This window comes from Osmerus mordax, chromosome 18, assembly GCF_038355195.1.
Source record: "Osmerus mordax isolate fOsmMor3 chromosome 18, fOsmMor3.pri, whole genome shotgun sequence".
Taxonomy (NCBI): domain Eukaryota; kingdom Metazoa; phylum Chordata; class Actinopteri; order Osmeriformes; family Osmeridae; genus Osmerus; species Osmerus mordax.
In genome coordinates this window covers 8,489,742-8,510,449 of record NC_090067.1, presented here as the reverse complement: position 1 = coordinate 8,510,449, position 20,708 = coordinate 8,489,742, and the positions used below count along the sequence as shown (strand labels likewise).

At 49.8% G+C, this 20,708-nt stretch overlaps 1 protein-coding gene across 1 annotated transcript; it reads right to left on the bottom strand.

Annotated features, from left to right (window-relative positions):
* Positions 1–2,463: 2,463 nt before the first annotated feature.
* LOC136962499 (ephrin type-A receptor 7) lies at positions 2,464–20,417 on the bottom strand. The gene is made up of 13 exons (XM_067256289.1): positions 20,411–20,417; positions 17,281–17,405; positions 16,302–16,527; positions 15,669–15,777; positions 12,199–12,254; positions 9,092–9,217; positions 8,592–8,777; positions 6,815–6,876; positions 6,462–6,665; positions 5,948–6,100; positions 3,804–3,994; positions 3,427–3,591; positions 2,464–2,578 (listed from the first exon to the last, which is right to left on the bottom strand). The coding sequence occupies exons 1-13, from the start codon at positions 20,415–20,417 to the stop codon at positions 2,464–2,466; spliced, it is 1,725 nt and encodes a 574-aa protein (XP_067112390.1).
* Between the last annotated feature and the right edge of the window lie 291 nt (positions 20,418–20,708).

Genomic DNA, 20,708 nt, shown 5'->3' with positions numbered 1-20,708 from the left:
CTAAGGACTTAACTTCAAACAATAAACCCCTTACACAGTGAGCAGATATTATTTTCAACACATTGTTCTTCAAACAAATTATAAAAATAGATTGCATTTTCAAATACATATTTACAGTATTTAACATATATCATTATGGTGTCTGTTGAGGGGAGAGACAGAGAGAGTGTGTGCGAAAGAGATAGAGAATGTGTGCGTGGCAGAGAAATATAGTGATGGAAAGAGTTTCATTTGCAATCGTGACAAGGTCCAGTTTAGTGTGTGTTCAAGAGAGGAAAAGGTGTATCTCTTTATGTGTGTGTGTGTGTGTTTGTGTGTGTGTGTTAGGGAGGGAGAAAGATAGAGAGTGTACATAGAGAGAGAGATAAATTGTGTATGAGAGTATCTTTACAGAACATGATATGGACTTATACCATGTTGACTCAAAATAACCACAGAGAGAAAAAGATAATCTTTTATAAGAGAGGAAAGAAAGAGACTGTTAGTCCTTTCATACTAGCAACCACCTGGTTACAATGATACATAAACAAATTCAAACTGAATGAAAGTGACATCTATTGTGTAGCTTTATAAATACAACTCAAAATAATTCCCCCCAAAATATGTTACAGTTAAATGTTTCCTGTGATAAATGACATGTCACAGACAAAGGGATAGGAGCCACATGTGATAAATGACATGTCACAGACAAAGGGATAGGAGCCACATGACAGCAGGGAGACCCTTCTGGAGTTGTAGGAATCGTGTGACAAGACATTGCACAAGCAATGTGGTTTTAAAGAGTTAACGGTGCTGGCCCGAAACTTGACTTGAAGACATTCTGATATACAGCACAATCATTACCACACTGAACGTCACCTGGCGGGTCAGAACCACTGCTCTGAGATAGTTCTGTAAGAAGCAAGCGGATCTGTTTCAGACGGCAGACGGCGAGGGGCACTGTGTCAGTTGGCAAAATCCCTGTCATAGTACACACAGCCAATCATTCTCACCGACGTTAACAAGGCTACTTAAAGACCAGGAACTGTCATGCTCTGACATTGTCGCTAAGTAAGTGCGTCACAAATGCTCATGATTGGCTCCCTCCGCCTGCACTCTTGGTTCCGTCTTTGCTAACATTGATATGTGAATGATCCACTACTGTTGTTGAGATAGAGTATCAATTGGGTTTCTGGGGAATAGAGCTGTACTGCGAAGCAGAACCACACCGCCAAGAGGACATGTCTGTCCATTTAATAAAGTTAAATACGACCTGAATCTCCTGACTGAATAATTCTCTGATCCTGTCAGAGAACACTGGAAACATCCCACACTTGCATCTCCCTTCGTCCTGGCATAATACAGCATTGTTTAACATGGAACTATTCCACAGACTTCATGACATAAAACCCAGGCTTGAGACACTTTGGAAGGACATGCCCCCAAATTGAGGACATACTTTCACAACATTTATTGTAATACTGAAACAATCAATTAAATGAAATATAATATCTTGCTTGGACCCCATCCACTTCTTCATGTTAAGAAGTTCCGGAAGGGTCTGTAAACATACATAAATATAAATAAATAATCATGTTAATGTATTCTTATGATGACATTAACTGCCATACAAAGCTGTTTAAATCCTGTCCGGACAAGAAGCCCCCACACAGGTAACACAGAGGAAGAATAAAAGGTAACATCTGATAAACATTCAGGAAGAACAGAAGCATTGTAAATTGACAACAGACAGACAATGGACAGTCAAACAAACACGTTGACCCTTCCTTCATCATTGATTTACAGTTTATAGAGTTCAACAATCACTTCCTGCAGGTTGGTCATCGTCATCAGTGGAATTCCGCCAGGTGATTGGCTGACAGTGGCGCTTCACAGCCCCGTCTTAGCTCACCCAGTAAGGATCAGTCACGTGACCAGTCATGTGATAACCCCAGTCGGTCAGAGCTCCAGGAGGAAGAGGAGCCAGTGTTCCCAGACGGAGGCACCTTCTCTCTTACTTCTCAACGCACTTTCAATTTCTGGCCTTAAGCCAGTTCTTCCATTTCGGTTCTGTAGGAGCCGGGTTCCATCTTCAAGCTTACCAGCTGCTCTGAGATCATCTCCTGCCGGGGAACTTGTGTACTCCAGTCTACACAGCAGTTCTCCATTGAAGTTAAGTCCAGTTCTAACATCAGGAGTACAGAGGCTTGGCCAGACAGTGTTTCTATCAGACTGGTCTTCATATCTCTGTAAGGGCTGGTTCAGTACCAGCCTCCCGCCCTGTTCAAGGGGCAGGCTGAGGTCACATCACTTAGGTTTCTCAGAGCACCCTAGTCATGTGACAGGACGAGGCTTGAGAGAGAGGGAGGGATAGGAGGAGGCGGGGGATGGGCAGATCTCTCTATCCACATCTCCACCCCTCCTATGCTCTGTCAATCCATCCATCCATCTATCTCTCCATACTTCTGCCTGTGTGTGTGTGTGTTAGACCTGGACCCCACGGCCATGCATCTGGATGACCTGTGCTCGGAGGGTCTGGATGGCGGCCAAGATGAGCTTCTGGTGCTCCAGGGACGTGATGCCCAGGCTCAGAACATCTCTGGAGGACATGAGATAACAGGACAGGTCAGACTACACACTAAACACAGGTCAGGCTACACACTACACACAGGTCAGACTACACACTACACACAGGTCAGACTACACACTACACACAGGTCAGGCTACACACTACACACAGGTCAGACTACACACTACACACAGGTCAGACTACACACTACACACAGGTCAGACTACACACTACACACAGGTCAGGCTACACACTACACACAGGTCAGACTACACACTACACACAGGTCAGGCTACACACTACACACAGGTCAGACTACACACTACACACAGGTCAGACTACACACTAAACACAGGTCAGACTACACACTACACACAGGTCAGACTACACACTACACACAGGTCAGACTACACACTACACACAGGTCAGGCTACACACTACACACAGGTCAGACTACACACTACACACAGGTCAGGCTACACACTACACACAGGTCAGACTACACACTACACACAGGTCAGGCTACACACTACACACAGGTCAGACTACACACTACACACAGGTCAGGCTACACACTAAACACAGGTCAGACTACACACTACACACAGGTCAGACTACACACTACACACAGGTCAGACTACACACTACACACAGGTCAGACTACACACTACACACAGGTCAGGCTACACACTACACACAGGTCAGACTACACACTACACACAGGTCAGACTACACACTACACACAGGTCAGACTACACACTACACACAGGTCAGGCTACACACTACACTCATGTCAGAGTGTAGTGTGTAGTCTGACCTGAGTGTGTGCTCTCACACAGCACATCCCTCTCTGGTAGGAGTAGAGGAGGCTAACTCACTGGACGGTCATGCGGGCCACAGACTCCAGGTAGCAGTATCCTGCAGCTGTGAAGTTGTCCTTGTACCTCCCCATGTCTACAGCGTCCAGCCACTCCCCCACCGAGTTGAAGGTGGGGAAGGAGGGAAGAGTCCTCTCTGCCAGGGAGATGGAGGAGCCCAGGGTCCTGTGAAGGGAGGAGCAGGAAGGGAAGGGAGGGAGGAGAGAAAGAAGGGAGGAGGTTGGAAAAGAGAGGGAGGGACGAGGGATGAGGAGCGAGGCAGGGGAGGAGGGATGACAAGTTTCAAAACATGAACAACCTCGTCAAAATGTACCAATCGTGGTCTGGTTTGTGATACCGTGACACTTGTGTGATCTGTGTCGCGGGTGGGTACCCACCTGCGTGCCAGGGTGGAGGAGCCAATGCCGTCAGGGGAGCGGATGCTCTTGCTGAGGGCAGAGTGGACCTGGCTGAAGGTGGGCCTCTCCGCCCTCTCCTTCTGCCAGCAGTCCAGCATCAGCTGGTGCAGGTGGGGCGGGCAGTTGAGGGGCGCGGGCAGGCGGAAGCCGTCCTCAATGGCCTTGATCACCTGCGGGGGACAGAGGGAGGGAGGGAGAGAGAGAAAGAGAGAGAGAGAGAGAGAGAGAGATAAAGGAAGAGATAGAGAGAGAGAGGAAGAGATAGAGAGAGGCATAGAAAATGAGTTTAGCTCTGAGGAACTTTCAATCTGAAGCGCTCCAGTTTAAAAGTCTGTTGAGCTGTGTGCTCTGCTTCAACTTCAGTTGTGTCATTTGAAGTCACCCTGAAGTCACGTCTTCAAATCACTCAAGTGTTGTGTACGTGAGTCTCTGCACAGCATGACGTTACTCTCGCTGGTCTACTGTTGGACTTGCCGCAGGATCCTCTGGGTTCCTCTCTGCTCAGAACATCTAACTAGCAGTCCGGACTCATCACGGTAACAACTCATACAACCACAGCCCCAGGAAGACAGTCTCAGTCTCTCTGAGCTCTGACAAGATGTACTCACACATCCATCTACTGCCTCCGAGAGAATCTCTCCCTCTCTCTTTGTCTCTCTCTCTTTGTCTCTCTCTCTTTGTCTCTCTCTCTTTGTCTCTCTCTCTCTCTCTCTCTCTCTCTCAGTACATCTAAGAACATTTTTCTCCCCAGCAGAATCCCTGTTTTCCTATGATGATAAGACAAGGCCCAGGGAAAAATCCTCCAAAAGAATAACTTCAGCAATCAGCTAACAGCCCCCCTCCCCCTTCCCCCCCCACTTGGTGAGTCCCTGCATCCCCCTGTATCACCCCTTCCACTCTGGGTAGAGTGCCATGAGTGCCCTGACATTTTCCAAGTAATCAGCAGCACCAGGTAAAGGTCAGACGAGGGGCACAGGTGGGCAAGGAGAGGCGGAATTGATATGATGTTTCCGTTTAAGGCGTTGATAATAATATGATCACCTCCAGTCTCTCTACGATGGGCTGACCTTTCCAGCTTGGTGTAGCGGGCTAGCGGGGCTGTTGGCAGTGCTGCAGTTATGTCAGATTAAACATAAAGTTGGAGCTTGGCTGGATGGGTCTGCCGTTATTGCATCTGCATATCCAGCATTATCAAGTTGCGATTTGCATTCATATTTAGAGAAACCATTTAATCATGTTTCATAACTACTTATTTTGAGTTCATCTTTGACTAATGATGAGGCGTTTTGTGAAAGAGTAATCACTCCAAGCCTTAACATCAAACAGTCATTAAACTATGTGAGCTGTTAATAATGTTCCACCTTCTTGTGAAGCCAGCGGGAATCAAAAGATATTCTGACCTTAAGCAACACTCACTGCTGCACTATCAAGTTCGGTTTCCTTCAAAAGCAATAAAATCTCAGATAAAAAAAATCTAATCTCTTTCAGGGAGGATGGGGGTATTGGGGGATCGGGGGCTGGCGGGTGGAGGTGGGAGGCCAAGTCCGCCTTCATCGACTTGCAAATAACAGGCTTCTCGCAAACATACTGGGATCCTATCGACCTCCGATCTCCCTCTGCCTCAAATAGCAACGCTTACCATTCCCTTAAATAAGAGCGGTGCATTCTGGGAGGATTTGAGCCTCCTTTCAGAGCGGGGTGGCACTTTGGGGACGGAGGCAGAAGAAAGAGGGATGCGTCCTTAAAAGCAAGCGGATTGGCCACGGAGCTGAAGTGGACTTAGAGAGGAGACTTAGGCCCTATGCGGCCGTTTGAAAGCCCCTGTGGCTTCTCCTCTCCTTAATACCATCCAGCCAGACACGGTCAAAGAGTTCACACAGTTTCAGAGGGACAGGGGAGGGAGGGAGGGAGAGGGAGGGAGGGAGAGGGAGTGGGGGTGAAAAACGGAAGTAACAGAAAAAAGAAATGAAAGAAGAAGAAAGAAAGAAATAAAAAGGCTTCAATACTCTCGCCCCCCTCCGCGCCCCCCCCCCACACACACACGCCCTCTATTGTATACTGAATATAGGGACTATATTGTTCATACAGAGAGGGAGAGCAGAAAGAGAGAGGTGTTAACTCACGTCCTGGTTGCCCATGTCCCAGTAGGGTCTCTCTCCGTAGGACATGACCTCCCACATGACGATGCCAAAGCTCCACACGTCAGAGGCTGAGCTGTAGCGGTGGTACTGGATGGCTTCCGGAGCACTCCACAGCACCACACTCTTTCCTCCATGCTGGGGGAGGGGGGGGGGGGGGGGGGGGGGGAAGAGTAGAGCAGTACAGTCAACACCTCAAATGGAATGGCTGAATGAAAAGAACATGTAAATCCTGGCTTTGTCACCAGAACTTCTATGGTGCTAAAAGTGCTATGACCATGATTGGGCATCTAAGCAGGAATTTATTATCGGGTGTCAAGGCCATGTCTGGATGTAGTTATAAAGATAGCTTTTATTACAGTATTTACACAATTGGAAGCCAATAGCCATGCTATGTGTGGGCGTTGGTAGATGTGAGCTTGTGTGTGTGTGTGTGTGTGTGTGTGCTGGTAGGTGTGTGTGTCAGTAGATGCGTGTGTGCTGGGGTGTGCGTGCTCACCAGGGTGGTGTAGACCTGCTCCATCTTCTCCTCCTGCAGGGGCCTGAAACCGGACACCTTGCAGCCCAGGTTGGCGTTGACCAGCACCTTGTGTGCCGCCAGGCGCCGGTGCACGAAGCCCATCTCCGTCAGGTACTTCATCCCTGACGCCACGCCCGCCAGCACGTCCATCATCTGGAACACGCTCAGCTGGCCCTCGTGTTTCTGGAGGGGGGGTGGGGGGGGGAAGCAGGGGGAGATACAGCCAGACGGTGACTATGGTTCTGTTCCGCGGGGTTACAAGGTTTTAAATGTAGATTGTCGTGAGCCGAGGCACACCTGCACGCTCCTGCGTTTCGAACACAGACACTTACCCTGAGGAAAGAGTCCAGGGCTCCGTTGGACATGCTCTCCACCACAATCATCATGGTGTTACCTGCACACACACACACACACACACAGTTATTATTCCATTCCAGTTGGCTGGGTGGTGTGGTTGGCACACAGGGTAGCAATTCTGCAGTGCCATCCTTCACCCAGTGATACGGAGAGAGACTGGCTGACCCCTACGCTATTCTCACACTCCCAGCTAGTTTAATGATCCTCTGCACACACATACACACACACATACACACAGCTCACTAGGCACAGATGGCCAGACTCCAACAGAGCTATCAAAATCATAGAAGGGGAAAGGTACTATCTAAAGAGCAATGAGGGAGGGGAGCGAGAGAGAGAGAGGGGGAGAGAGAGGGGGAGAGAGAGAGAACAAAAGAAAAAGAGAGAGCGAGGGAGAGGGAGAGAGATGGGGCCTGGTTCCTCCATGTAATGACAAAGCTACAGAAGCAGTCAGCTTGTCATTAGTGTGGGCTGGCTTCTTCCGTTCGAGGTGTTAAAGCCCTGACCTCAGAACAGGTGAGGTACAGGGGAGAGGAGGAGACGAGAGGAAGAGAAAGCAGGTTGAAGGCGACAGAGCGGAGTGAAAGAGAAAAAAGGGAAGAAGGAGAGAGATAGAGAACAAACAGCGAGAAAGAGAAAGAGAGCAACTGAATAGTGAGGGTACCAGAAAGGCAGAGAGTGACCAGGTGCTCTGCGTGTGTGTGTGTGTGTGTGTGTGTGCACGTGTTCTGAAGGTGACCTGGAGCTCAAACACTCGCTAGCAGTGGCAATATGCTATGGCCTTTCTGTCCTCTTTATGACTTTTAGTGCTTCATAAATGGCAATGTCAGTCTCTGCAAGGGCCTCAGGGCATTTTATACAACAGGAGACTGACTGGTACTGGACGGTTCTATACCCAGCTAGACTGGACTGGAATGTTCTAGAATTAGATTGAGCCACAGTTCCTATTTAAAGTGCAATACAATCCAACTCTCTCTCCTCTCTCTCTCTCTTTCTCTCTCTCTCCACGTCTCTCTCTCTCTCTCTCTCTAATGACCCTGCCTGTGGAGGAGGCGCCGGATGGAGAGAAAGGCGGAGGAGAAGGGAGGCAGAGAGAGTGGTGCAGGGGGGGCAGGTGGGCTGGATGTGAGTATGGAGGGGGTTGATTAGAGAGACCGTTGGGGGGGTAAGTGATGTAAAGCAGGTAATTTGTAGTCGGAGGGTGGTGTGTGTGTCCATGAGTGTGGGCATATGTGTTTGTGTCTGTAACTGTTGGATTGGGTGTGCGTCTGTAGATGAATGTGTGTTGTCTGTACGAGGGTGTGAGTCTGAGTGTGTATGTGTGTGTAGCAGGAGGAGAGATTAGAGTGGGTTTCTGGGCCCCGCTGGGTCTCTAGCACCAATTACAGAAAGCGGCACATCTGCTGCCGTCGTAGCGAGCACAGTGTGTGCTCAGGCACCACTCCCATCCTGTCTCCCCACTGTGTCCAACACACACACACAGCCCCAAAATAAAACCTTGAAAACTCATCTAGCCCTCACTTCTCCTCACCTGCCATTCCTATTAACCTCCAGCTCATCTCCTACCTTGACAATCTTTCACCCCCCCCCCTCTCTCCCCCCCCCCCCCCATTCTCTGTCTCCCACTCTGTTTCCAATTCTGTCCGTCTTCCTGTCAATCTCTCTCTCTCTCTCCGTGTCTCTCCCCCTCTCTCTTCATCTGTCTGATCTCCGGAGAGGGGGGGGGGGGGGAGTGGCGTGGGGGGTACTCACCGCTGGTGATGACGCCCTCCAGACGTATGATGTTGGAGTGGTCAAACTGTCCCAGGATGCCGGCCTCGCTGAGGAAGGAGCGCCGCTGCTTGTCGGAGCAGCCCGCCCGCAGCGTCTTGATGGCCACCGGGAGCTCCCTCTTACTGGGCAGCTTCAGGCAGCCCCGGCACACCTCCCCAAAGTCGCCTGCAGAGGGAGACGGAAAGCACAGGCAGGTCAGGGGAGGGGAGGGGGGAAACGAAGTGATGGAGTACTGACAGAGGAGAATGAGTGAGAAAACGAGAGAGAAGTAGGGATACACTTCGTCATAGAGGGGGGAAGGAGAAATATAATACAAGGAGAGAGAAGAGAGAAACAGGGAGAGAGACAGAGAGAGACAGGGAGAGAGAGACAGAGAGGGGAGAAGACAGACACAAGGAGAGAGAAACGGAGACAAGAGAGAAAGAGGGATGATGTGGAGGGAGAAAGGCGGCCAGGGGAGTATGGCGGCTGAGTGTCACCTGTGTGGACGATGCGTTCAATCTTGATGCAGGAGTTGTCCAGCTCTTTGGCGAAAGCATGGACGGCCTGGACCAGGTCCTCACAGGTCTCCGGGTCAATGTAGGTCCTCCGGGTGGGGATCTTAACTGTGGACACACGCACACGCACAGAGTATCACAACCAGAACCAACTATGGAGAAAAAACAACCCACCGCTCCACCCCCTGACGTTCCTGTCACATCCGGGATCCATTCCTCTCCTCCTGTAAAGACATGCTCTTCAAACTGACTAAACATTTGGAACTCCAAAACTGCTTGATGACAGTGAGCTGAGGCTGGGTTTAATACGCTGAGAGGCAGCTGAAACACTGATGCTCAAGCCAGGGGGTCACAACAGCACAAGAAGCTCTTTGGAACAATATCAAATAATCCCGGGCATACTGGGCAACATGACTCAGTACTGCAAAATACCAAGATTTTCTGAAATGTACAAGATTTGAAAGAACTTTTGACTCTAATTGTTAGGATGATTTATAATGGAAAACAAATGTGTATTACATTTGAAACAAATGCAAAATAGAAGCATCTTGACTAGTAGTCTCAGACATTTTTACCCTTGATATAATTAATAATTAATAATAATAATCAATATTTATCTTAGTGTATATTATATAGAGAGCTATGATCTTGTTTGTGGCAGTCATATCCTATAGCTCAGTCTATGCTGTGTAGTCTGGCTATACATAATATACTGTATCTCTTGAAATGTTGTTCTTTTGAAATTAGTGGTGACTGCTAATGGCCAGCCATTAGACTTCCAACACAAACCTATAACTGTAGCCCTCAATACCTCTAACCCCTGACCTTTCTTGATAAAGCTGAGGTTCCAGGAAGTACCAAAGACTCCACCTCCACCCTTCCCAGCATGCTGTTGGGCCAGGGCCGGTTCTGAAATGTGATTACAGCTTTGGATCGACCTGGGTCCCTACTCAATGTCTCATAAAGGCTTATTGATCACACACTAACACACACACACTAACCCATACAACCACCCGAACATGCACATACACACGGGGACACACACACAGGCACACAAATAAAGTCAAGAGTTCAATTACAAAGCAAATTAAAGGTTCTTTATACTGGGCCTGTGTTGAGAGAAGGATCGAAGCCCCTCATCTTCAGAAAGGATTTTTTCTAACCACAATACAATAGCTGACTTCAACTGTTATTACTTCTATTTAAATCTGGGCCAAACCACACACCCCTTTCTCTCTCTCTTTCTGCCTCTCTCTTTCTCAAGTCCCTCTCGTTCTGCCCGTCTCTTACTCTCACTCTCTGACTCTATTTGCCTCCCACTCTGTCTTTCCGCCCTTTCTCTCTTCCTGCCTCTCTTTCTCACACAACCCCCCCCCCCCTCTCTGTCTGTGTGCTTCTGCATGCTTTGTTTCAGGGTTAACTGTGTCTTTGCCATGAGCGTTAGAGATGAAATGAGTGGACGCTACCCCCTCACTGCCCCGGTAGCATACCCATGAGGGTGTACGGGTCACACAGCACACACGCATGAGGGTGTACGGGTCACACAGCACACACGCATGAGGGTGTACGGGTCACACAGCACACACGCATGAGGGTGTACGGGTCACACAGCACACACGCATGAGGGTGTACGGGTCACACAGCACACACGCATGAGGGTGTACGGGTCACACAGCACACACGCATGAGGGTGTACAAGTCACACAGCACACAGGCTGACCACCTCTACTCTCAGTACGGAGACAAACACACACACACACACACACTTGTGTTTGCTCGGACCAAGAAGGGTGTCTTCCTGATCTTACAACGGCGATTGAAGCGAAGCCTGATAAACCGACCCCCCACCTCCATCCCTCCGACTGAAACCATGTTTCTAGGTCAGCCCAAAATACCCTTAAACAAATGGGCTGCATGTGCGTGTATGTGCGGGGGGGGGGGGGTTTGCGTGTGTGTGTATGTGCATCAGTAGTGGCAGATGGGCAGTAGATGATAGTGTCAGGTCTGTTCCAGTGATGTGCTAGACAGGAGGAAACACTGGAAATGGACGATACTGAATGAGACCAGTGTGTGCACGTGTTGAAGTGAAGTGAGATTGCGAGCGGGTGAGTGTGAAAATGTCCGTGTCTTTTTGTGAGTGGGGGTGTGAGAGAGAGAGAGAACAGTGAGAGTAGTGTGTAGTGTGTGTGTGTGTGTGTGTGTCCCACGTCAGCTGTTGTGGTGTGTCTTTGTTAGGGCAGCTCTAATTCCCAGACACATGGCTGGAGCTCATTATTCACCAAGCACACATGCAGCGCTTTCTGCCTCTGTGGAACAGTTCCTGGGATGGGAGATTAAACACACGCACACATGCACACACACACAGAACAGTACCTATATACACACACACACATATACTGTACACACACGCACACACACCGCAGGAGTAATATACTCATTATACTGTTACTCATGAATACACACAATACATATTGAGCGTATGAATGTCCTCAACCTTTCTCTTAAACAGTTTGTTAAACCATCTTTATACGACCTGTCAAAGAAAAGCTTCGAAACAAGTCTGAGATGAGCATGTGGAGATGAGCAGCACACTCTGTCCCCCATCTCTCTCCAGCCCCTAGTTAGGCCCTCCATCTCTCCCTCGTCACCCTCTCCGTCACTCCCTCCCCTCTCGTTCCATCTCTCTCCATCAAGCCCTGCCTCACATGTCACTTAATGGAGTGTGTCAGCGAGCGGCTTGGGCTTAGCACGCACGCGGAATTAAGATTTAATGCTGCCATGCTACTTATACTTCACTAGTAATCTCTCTCTCTCGCCCTCGCTTTCTCTCTCTCCCGTTTTCTCTCTCACAAACACCCCCCCCCCACACACACACACAAAAACACACACAAACATATACACACACTCTCACACCTGAGATAGCCCTCCCACGTAAATAGTGTGGTGTAGATGCTGTTCAAAGAAAATGGATCTCAATGGGACTATACCTGAAAAGTATAGCCGAAAGGTTAAACAGAGGTTCGCGTGAAATTCACACACACACGCTCGCACACACACACGCGCGCGCACAGCTAGCATGTATTACTTACATTGGAAGTAGAGCTCCTCGTCTCCTTCCTGGCTGGCCTTGCTGTATCCACATTGTCTGGAGGATGGAGGAAGAGGGGAAGAGGGAGACACATTAGAAGGAAAGCACGTCCACATCTGTTCACCAGCGTGTCCATGTACCATGCGCGCGTGTGTGTGTGTGTCTTTAAGTGTGTGTGTGTTTGGAGGGGTGGCGGGGCGAGTGTGTCTCCGGTCACAAGACTCTGTGGAACAGTAATATGCACGTGCAGCCACACTGGCACTTCCTGCCTTCGCAGTGCAATGCCAGGACATGAATCAGGCAGAAATTGAAACACACACACACATATTCCCCAAACCATCAAGGCCAGCAGACTTTTCACCCAGCTGTCACAACCAACCAGCACGCACACACTCTCACACACATTATGTACAGCAGAAGGGCAAGAGTGCATGCAAGGGGCCCCATTCCAATTCTGCTTCAAGTACCTCTGCCCTTTATTCCACATAATGTGGCAGGGGGGTTGGCGGGTGATGAGGGAGCCATGACACCTCCTCTCAGTAGAGAGGAGGTGTCAGACTGCCAGTCTGAGCCGAACCTCCCAGCCGAACCTCCCAGTCCTGGGGGTTTGAGATGGGACAGCGGGACTGAGGATCGGGGGTGGTGGGGGCGGGTGGAGGGGGGCGGGGCTTTGGTCTGGGGAAGCAGGGGGGTGGAGGGGGGCGCGGATGAAGTTAGGGGATAGGGAAGAAGATGAGAGGGGGGCGGCAGGGAGGGGTGTGGAGAGAGGGAGTGTGGAGAGAGGGAGTGTGGAGAGAGGGAGTGTGGAGAGAGGGAGTGTGGACAGGGGGGGTGTGGGTGTGGGCGGGCGGGCGGGGGGTGGGGTCGTGTTCATCGGAGGAGAATAGTGATAGGCTGGAGCACTGGGCTGAACCAAACGCACAGCAGGCCTGAGCAGGAACGCTGGCCCGCCGGACTCCTCTCCTCCCTTCACTTTCTCTTTGTTTCTTTCGTTTCCTTCTTGTCTCGCTGCCACTCACTCTCTCTTCCTTGCTTTCTCTCTGCACAATCCTTCGCTCCTGTGACTCTGTCGCCGAAAGCCAACAGTCCTGGAGATAGCCCTTCACCTCTCCTTCCTGGAGATAGCCCTTCACCTCTCCTTCCTGGAGATAGCCCTTCACCTCTCCTTCCTGGAGATAGCCCTTCACCTCTCCTTCCTGGAGATAGCCCTTCACCTCTCCTTCCTGGAGATAGCCCTTCACCTCTCCTTCTGCCATCCACCCCCTCTTATTTCCCTCCCACTGTTCCATCCGCTGTTCATGTGACCGTGTCAGACACAGGTTCTTGTCCACCGGAGGGGAAACAATAGCTGGGCTGACCATCAGAGCCTGACCCCTCATGCCCTGACAAGCACCAATGACTAGTCTCTGTGTGTGTGTGTGTGTGTGTGTGTGTGTGTGTGTGTGTGTGTGTGTGTGTGTGTGTGTGTGTGTGTGTGTGTGTCAGTGTGTGCGTGTCATCTTTCAGCAGAGTTCATCCATTTGTGTTTGTTAACATCTCTGTCGCCATTTGCAAAGTGTGTGGGTAACTGTCTTTGTGCATTACGTACGCAACTACGTCTAGAACCTAACGAGGCCTTGAAGGGGGGGGGAGGGGAGAGAGGGAGGAGAGGAGGGTGGGTGGTCCTGTATGACCCCGCGGCGCAAACAAATCCAGCAAACACAATTTAGAGCTACTCGATCTGACAGAACCATTTCATTCAAGTGGGCAGAAAATACGTCCGGCTGCCTGGTAATGGAGTGTGTGTGTGTGTGTGTCATGAGTGATCATTTGTAATTGTGGCCCTGCAGACATGGTGGGGGTTGGCCATATTTGCAAACATGAGAGGCTCCTAATTGTGGAACTGACCTATTTGTCTTTGTCTGTGTCACACAGACAGAAAAGCTATCTAATGGACAAACACACTCACATGCATGGTGAGGCTGTCCACTGCCAACACATGAATTACAATGGCAATACTTTAAACACATAGCTTACCCTGAAGTACACTAGATGTGTGGTGGTGTTTGTGTGCGTAACTCTTCCCATTACGGCTGCCTGTGAGTGCATGTGTCTATGTGCTCACAAGTATGTGTGTGGTTGTGTGTGTGTGTGAGTGTGAGTGCTGTACTGACAGTTCCTGTGTATCACACAAAGTATCATGCAGTAGTGAATGAACAGAGGTTTTCTTTGATCTATTCTCATGTGAGACATGCACGTGGGGGCTGTGTGGGCGAGGTCTGAGAAAGACAGACAGAGACAGAAATAGAACAGTAGAGAAAGACAGTGAAAGAAAGCAAGAAAGGAAGAAGGAGGAAGAGAAGAAGAGATAGAGAATAAGAGCAATAGAGAAAAACAGAAGGAGAGGAAGAGAGAGATCGCCATATTGTGATGGCTGAGGCTATTGTTCTCTTGCGGAACCTCCCAAAAGCTTGTCTGACAATTGATTAAAACGTTGAATGTTTTCGATGGTGTGCGTGTGATTGTGTGGGGGCGAAAGTGAGCGGGAGGACTCATGGGAGCATGTGTGATGGGGTGTGTGTGTGTGCAAGCGCGGGGGAGTGTGTGTGGGCGTGTGTGAGAGTCGGGCCAGCCATACATTTGGACAGATGTCAAGGATGGAAAGAGCTACTTTCCATAATGTAGTGAGCTGTTGAAAACATACAGGCCCATTTGTAGACGGGCCTCATGTTGTGTCTCTCTCTCTCTCTCTCTTTCTCTCTCTCTCTCTCTCTCTCTCTCTCTCTCTCTCTCTGTCTCTCTCTCTCTCTCTCTGTTTCTCTCTCTGTCTCTCTCTCTCTCCTTGCGTCTTTCTCTCTATCTCTCTTTTTCTTTGTCTATATTGCTTTCTCTGTCTGTTTCTGTGATCCTACTGTGCTTCCTGGAATTCATGCTAAAGCTCATCTGAAGCTCTCATCCAAACTCTGGTTATAACCATTATGGTGATATTTTTAATCAAATTATGCCCCAAACAAAGATGTTTGCCAGTCTTCTAAACCTTCCAATATGCCCACAGAAAAAAAGATGGCTTCCATCGTGTTAATTGAACATTGCGGAGCCTATTTGAATCAACACGTGTCACCTCGGTAATCCAGAGTCAGCATGTCTCATTAAAGCGGTGATGAACAATGTGATGCGTGTGTGAGGAAGCCAGTCTGGGAGCGGGAGTGTGTCACTGGGGCGGCTGGAGGCTTAGCAGACTCATCGTGCCTTTAAGCTGCTCTCCTTGTCATTACAGGACGTGTACTGTGGAAGCTGGATTACTGTGATCGGGATTAGAATAGAGTGGCGTGTGTGTGTGTGTGTGTACAGAAACAGAATGGGCAGCTGATATGATGTATATTGTTAGGTGTATATTGGCGTTAAATCCATTTAAAAAACATACAATACCTACGGTACAGATTACATTTACTCTACTCAATGACAGTGTATCTGTGTCATGTGTGTGTGTACCTTTTCCAGATGAGCAGTCCCACTCCCATAGACATCAGCATGATGAGGGCAGCTACAGAAATCACCACGATGATCACTACAGGGTTCTGCTCACTGGAGGCCAGGGCCACTGTGGAACACACACACTGTTAGAGAACTGACAGCTTTATTGCACACACCACACACACACACACACACACATAGTCACACTGAACAAAGAGGCAAACAAAAGCATATATGCTAAAAGGAATTAAATATGTATCATGACACTCAAGTGAGAATGTGCTAGCATGGCCATGTGAACACACACACACACACACACACACACACGGGACACAGAGACACTCCGGAGGAGGTGAAAACAGGGACATCCTATCGGCATGCAGAATGAGGAGCCATTTCACAGCTCAGCGGCAAAATCCTGGATCTTCACACATATTTCCAACACAGACACGTCTCTCTCCCCTCCCCTCTCTCTCTCCATCTCTCTCTCTATCTCTCTCTCTCTGTCTTCTTAGCAAACAGGAGGCCTCATTGTGCCAGGCTGGCCTGGCGCCCACACCAGCCCTATCCCAAGCTGCCTGGCGGCGTTGGAGCGAGAGAGTGCCGAGAAAAAGGGAGAAGAGGAGAGGCGGCAGGGAAAGGTCTACTCACGCTCGCCAAGAGTCTGGAGCTCCAGGGGTTGGCTGTAGGCCCCGTAGTCGATAGCCGAGGAGGAAGAAGAGGAGGCGGGCGACAGAGGGGAGGAGGAGAGGGAGGAGGAGGGCGGGGTGGAGAAAGGGCGGATGAGGAAGACGTAGGCGGTGCCTGGTTTGAGGTTGTTGACGCTGATGCGCGTGGCGGCTGTCTTGACCGTGGAGTAGCTCTGGTCCCTGTGCTCCTGAGGGGGGGCGGGGGAGCGATGAACATGGGACAGAGAAATGTTGGTCAAACTTTGGAATCTCAAAGACTAGGAAACTCCTCAACGGCACTGTATATGAGTGACAAAGATCTGTGTTTGAAAAGCTGGTCTTCTTCTGACAACAGCTGAGAAGTGAGGAAGGAGTCTCATCTCCAAGCCAAAACATTCTCCAACCCATAACTTCTGTTTTGTTACTCTGCTTTTCTGTCTAAGAGTGAGTGTGTGTGTGTAAGCAGTGTGCACACGAGTGTATGACTCACTCATGAACTCACACACACACACACATATTCTCCGTGGGCCCCAGTCTATTTGTGTCTGAGGGACATCTGTTTCCTGATGCCATCTCTTCAGAACAAATAGAAATGTACTCTCTCTCCTATCTCATGTCAATAACAACAGCCGGATAGGTTTAATATCTTTGATGGAGCCACTGTAAAGCTGCTTTATGGAGCACTGTTTGGATTCTGAAGCATGCCTATCATACAATCCCAACATATGGAGAAGAGCAAACGTTATTAAGCTCTTAAGTAATCATCTCCCCACCCCAAAAAAAACATGTATGTGTGTGTCTGTGCATGTTTGCATGTGTTTGTGTTTATATATGTGTGTGGGGATATTTCCAGTACCAGTCAAAAGTTTTGACACATATTCCCATGTGTCCAAACTTTTGACTGGTACTGTACGTGTGTGTGTGTGTTTATGTTTGTGTGTGTGTGCCAGCAGTGACTGTACCTTCTCATAGTACTTGATCTCGTACTCGGTGCGGCTGCTGTTGGGGGAGCTGGGCTCTCTCCACACCAGCGTCACGCTGCGCTGGTCCACCTTCTCCGCCCGCAGCTCGCTCACCAGAGAGGGCGCTGGAGAGGAGACGGGGAGAGGGGTTAGCCCCGAGACAGACAGACAGATGGACAGCTGATACTTCCGACTCCCCCCCCAACCCCCCCCCCCCCCCCACCGCCACACACACACACGCAAAGCGTCTAATTAAGACACACTTTAGGAGGACAGGCCTAACGAGCCGTCGCTCAGAAGAAAAACCGCCATGAAACACTTTCATCCAGCGGGCTTCGTCACTCAGGGAGGTCTGGGGAGGGAGGAGGTGTCACCAGAGCCAGCAGGACTAGAGAGAGTCGGGTCACAGCGCGGGGGCCACCATCTTCCTGTCAGGGCCACGTCACAGCTGTGCAGCTCTCTGAGACGGGGGTTTTAACGGTGTCGCTCGTCCTCTTGTAAACGCTGCTTCCAGTAATGCTCTCTCGTTCTTTCCCCTCACGTTGTCGTTCCCGCTCGCTTGTCTCTATGGCTGTCCCTGGTCTTTGAATTTCGACTTCTTTTGTTGCCGGCTAATCTCTCTCCTGACCTCTCGCCACCCTTCCTCCAGTCACACGTTTGCTTAATCTTTCTTAACATAACACACAAACACATGCCCTCTCGCCCCCCTTTTCTCCCTCTTTTCCACTAACCCTTCTCTAATTCCACTCCCCCCCTCTCTCTCCCTCTTTCTCACCTCTGCCACACCCCCCTTCCTCGCTTCTCTCTCATCCTCACCCACCCCGGCGTGACCCCACCTCGCTCTAAAGCGCCTTGGTGAAATGGTTAATGAAGTCCGTTTGGGTTTCAGATCAAAGAGGGACTACATTCCCACCTCACGCTGCTCCGCCCTCTCCTCTGCTTGATTCCTCCCTCTCTCTTTAAAACAAAGGGATGGGATATCCATTATTCATGCTGGCTGCGTCTTACTGTCAGCTAATGAGGAGTGGGTATATCTGTCTCTCTCCATCTCTTTCCCCCTCTCAGTTTCCATATCTCTCTCTCTCTCTGTCTCTCTCTCTCTCTTTCTCTCTCTCTCTGTCTCTCTTTCTCTCGATCCCTCATTCCACTTCTGTTCTCCATCTCTCTAGCCTGTCTCCTGGCTGGGCCAGTTCGATACCACATCTAGGACTGCAGGTACGAGTGGAACAATGAACACTGTGCATGTGTGTCTGTGTGTTGCACATCACTTGTAATAACAGAATTGTTATAGCTATGTACACAGGGGTGATCTGACTAATTATGCCCTGAAACAATCCAATGGAACCACAAAGACGTGACAGTACATAATTGAAACACACACACACATGCAAACACACTTCAGCTTTGTGAAGTAGGGCACTAGTATCAGTGGCTGGAGAGGAGGGGCTGTGTTAGGAATAGAGTATATTAATGCTCTCTCTCTCTCTCTCTCTCTCTCTCTCTCTCTCTCTCTCTCGCTCTCTCTCTCTCTGTGTGTCTCTCTCTCTCTCTCTCTCTCTCTCTCTCTCTCTGTCTCTCTCTCTCTGTCTCTCTCTCTGTGTCTCTCTCTGTCCCCCCTGTTCTCTGCTACAACTGTACTGGAGGCTATTGTAAGCTGTAGCTCCCTGTTGAATAATGCATGGCCCTGCTTCCAAACACTGGGACAATGTCTCACCACAATGCCATGTGACACACACACACACACTCGCTCCACGTGCACACATACTTAGGTATGACACTCTTATGCAGGTCTACATACACAGACACACGCACAACCATTCCTGCCAGCTGTCTGTTTATCCAGGTACGCTGGATAGAGGAGAGAACAAAATGGCCTCCTGGCAGTAGGCGGAGTGTGTGTGTGTCTGTGTGTGTGTGTGTGTGTGTGTGTCTGTGTGTGTGTGTGTGTCTGTGTGTGTGTGTGTGTGTGTGTGTCTGTGTGTGTGTGTGTGTGTGTGTGTGTGTGTGTGTGTGTGTGTGTGTGTGTGTGTGTGTGTGTGTGTGTGTGTGTGTGTGTGTGTGTGTGTAAAGAAGCCAGTGATCTCCTGCTCACTATCACTGGAAACAGACTGGAAGCTGCACACCCTGGAGACAAGCTCAGAAGGTACCTGGAGTAACATCTCTCTCTCTCTTTCCCTCTCTCTTTCCATCCTCTCTCCTTCTCCCTCCGCCCGTGCCTCTTGTGTACTCTGTCTCTCTCTTTACCTCGCAGTTTATCACGCGTCTCTCCTGTTCTACCCCTCTCTATCCATCGCTGTATCTCCTCTCTGCTTCATCCATCCCTTCCATCTTCCATCCTCCTTGGTGAGTCCCAGTCCCCTACAGCCCAGTTTGGACCTCTGGGATGAACACACTCATCTCTCTGATTTTTTTTTACTACATCTCTCTCCGTCTCTCGTTCACTTCAGTAAGTGTGTGTGTTGTGTCTCACTGTGTGCGCATGTGCCAGTGTGTGTGCGTCAGTAAGTGTGTGTGTGTGTTGTGTCTCACTGTGTGTGCATGTGCCAGTGTGTGTGCGTCAGTTAGTGTGTGTGTGTGTTGTGTCCTCACTGTATGCGCATGTGCCAGTGTGTGTGCGTCATTTAGTGTGTGTGTGTGTGTGTATGGCGGCAGGTAGGAGTGAGTGGTAAAGGATGTGTAGTAGGTTCATGTAGCAGGAGGGTGAACCATGTTAACTGTCTGCAGATACAAGCTGTTGCCTCTTCCCATGTGTCTCCCAGCTAGGTTAACTGGCTCAGGAAAGACAGGTCTGTGTGTGACTCTGTTTGAGTGTGTGCGCGTGTGTGTGTGTGGGTCTGCGTGTGCATGCGTGTGTATATCTGAGCATGAGCGAAATGCTTACAATCTGTGCATCAATTCCTCCACATCTCAGTGACAAGGACAGAAAAGCAGACACCGACACACACAAACACACACACAAACACACTCACACAAACACACAGATGGGTACAGGCATTCCCCTTGAGGTGAATCCTTGCCACCATAAACAGGATGTGTGTGAGGCAGACACAAAGACAGCTCAGAGATAATGATGTTCTGATGGATCCCCGCCCCCCCCCCAACACACACACGCTCACGCAGACACACACACCCGACATCTGGCAATGCACCCCACCCACCCACCCTTAATCTGGGTCTATCAAGCAGGCCCAGCGGTGGAGCATTATCTGCAACTCCCCCCCCCCCCCCCCCCCCCCCCAGTCTAATCTGCCCTATCAGCATCCGGACGTCTCGCCCGCTCGCCCTGCACACACCCCAATGACCTCTCCCTCCCCCCCCCACACACACACAATTACTCTGAGCTAGGAGGAGAAGAAAGAGAGGGAGGCTAGAAACGATGACATGTGTGTGTGTTGGAACGGGGGGATAGTCACCTTCTCTCTTATTCA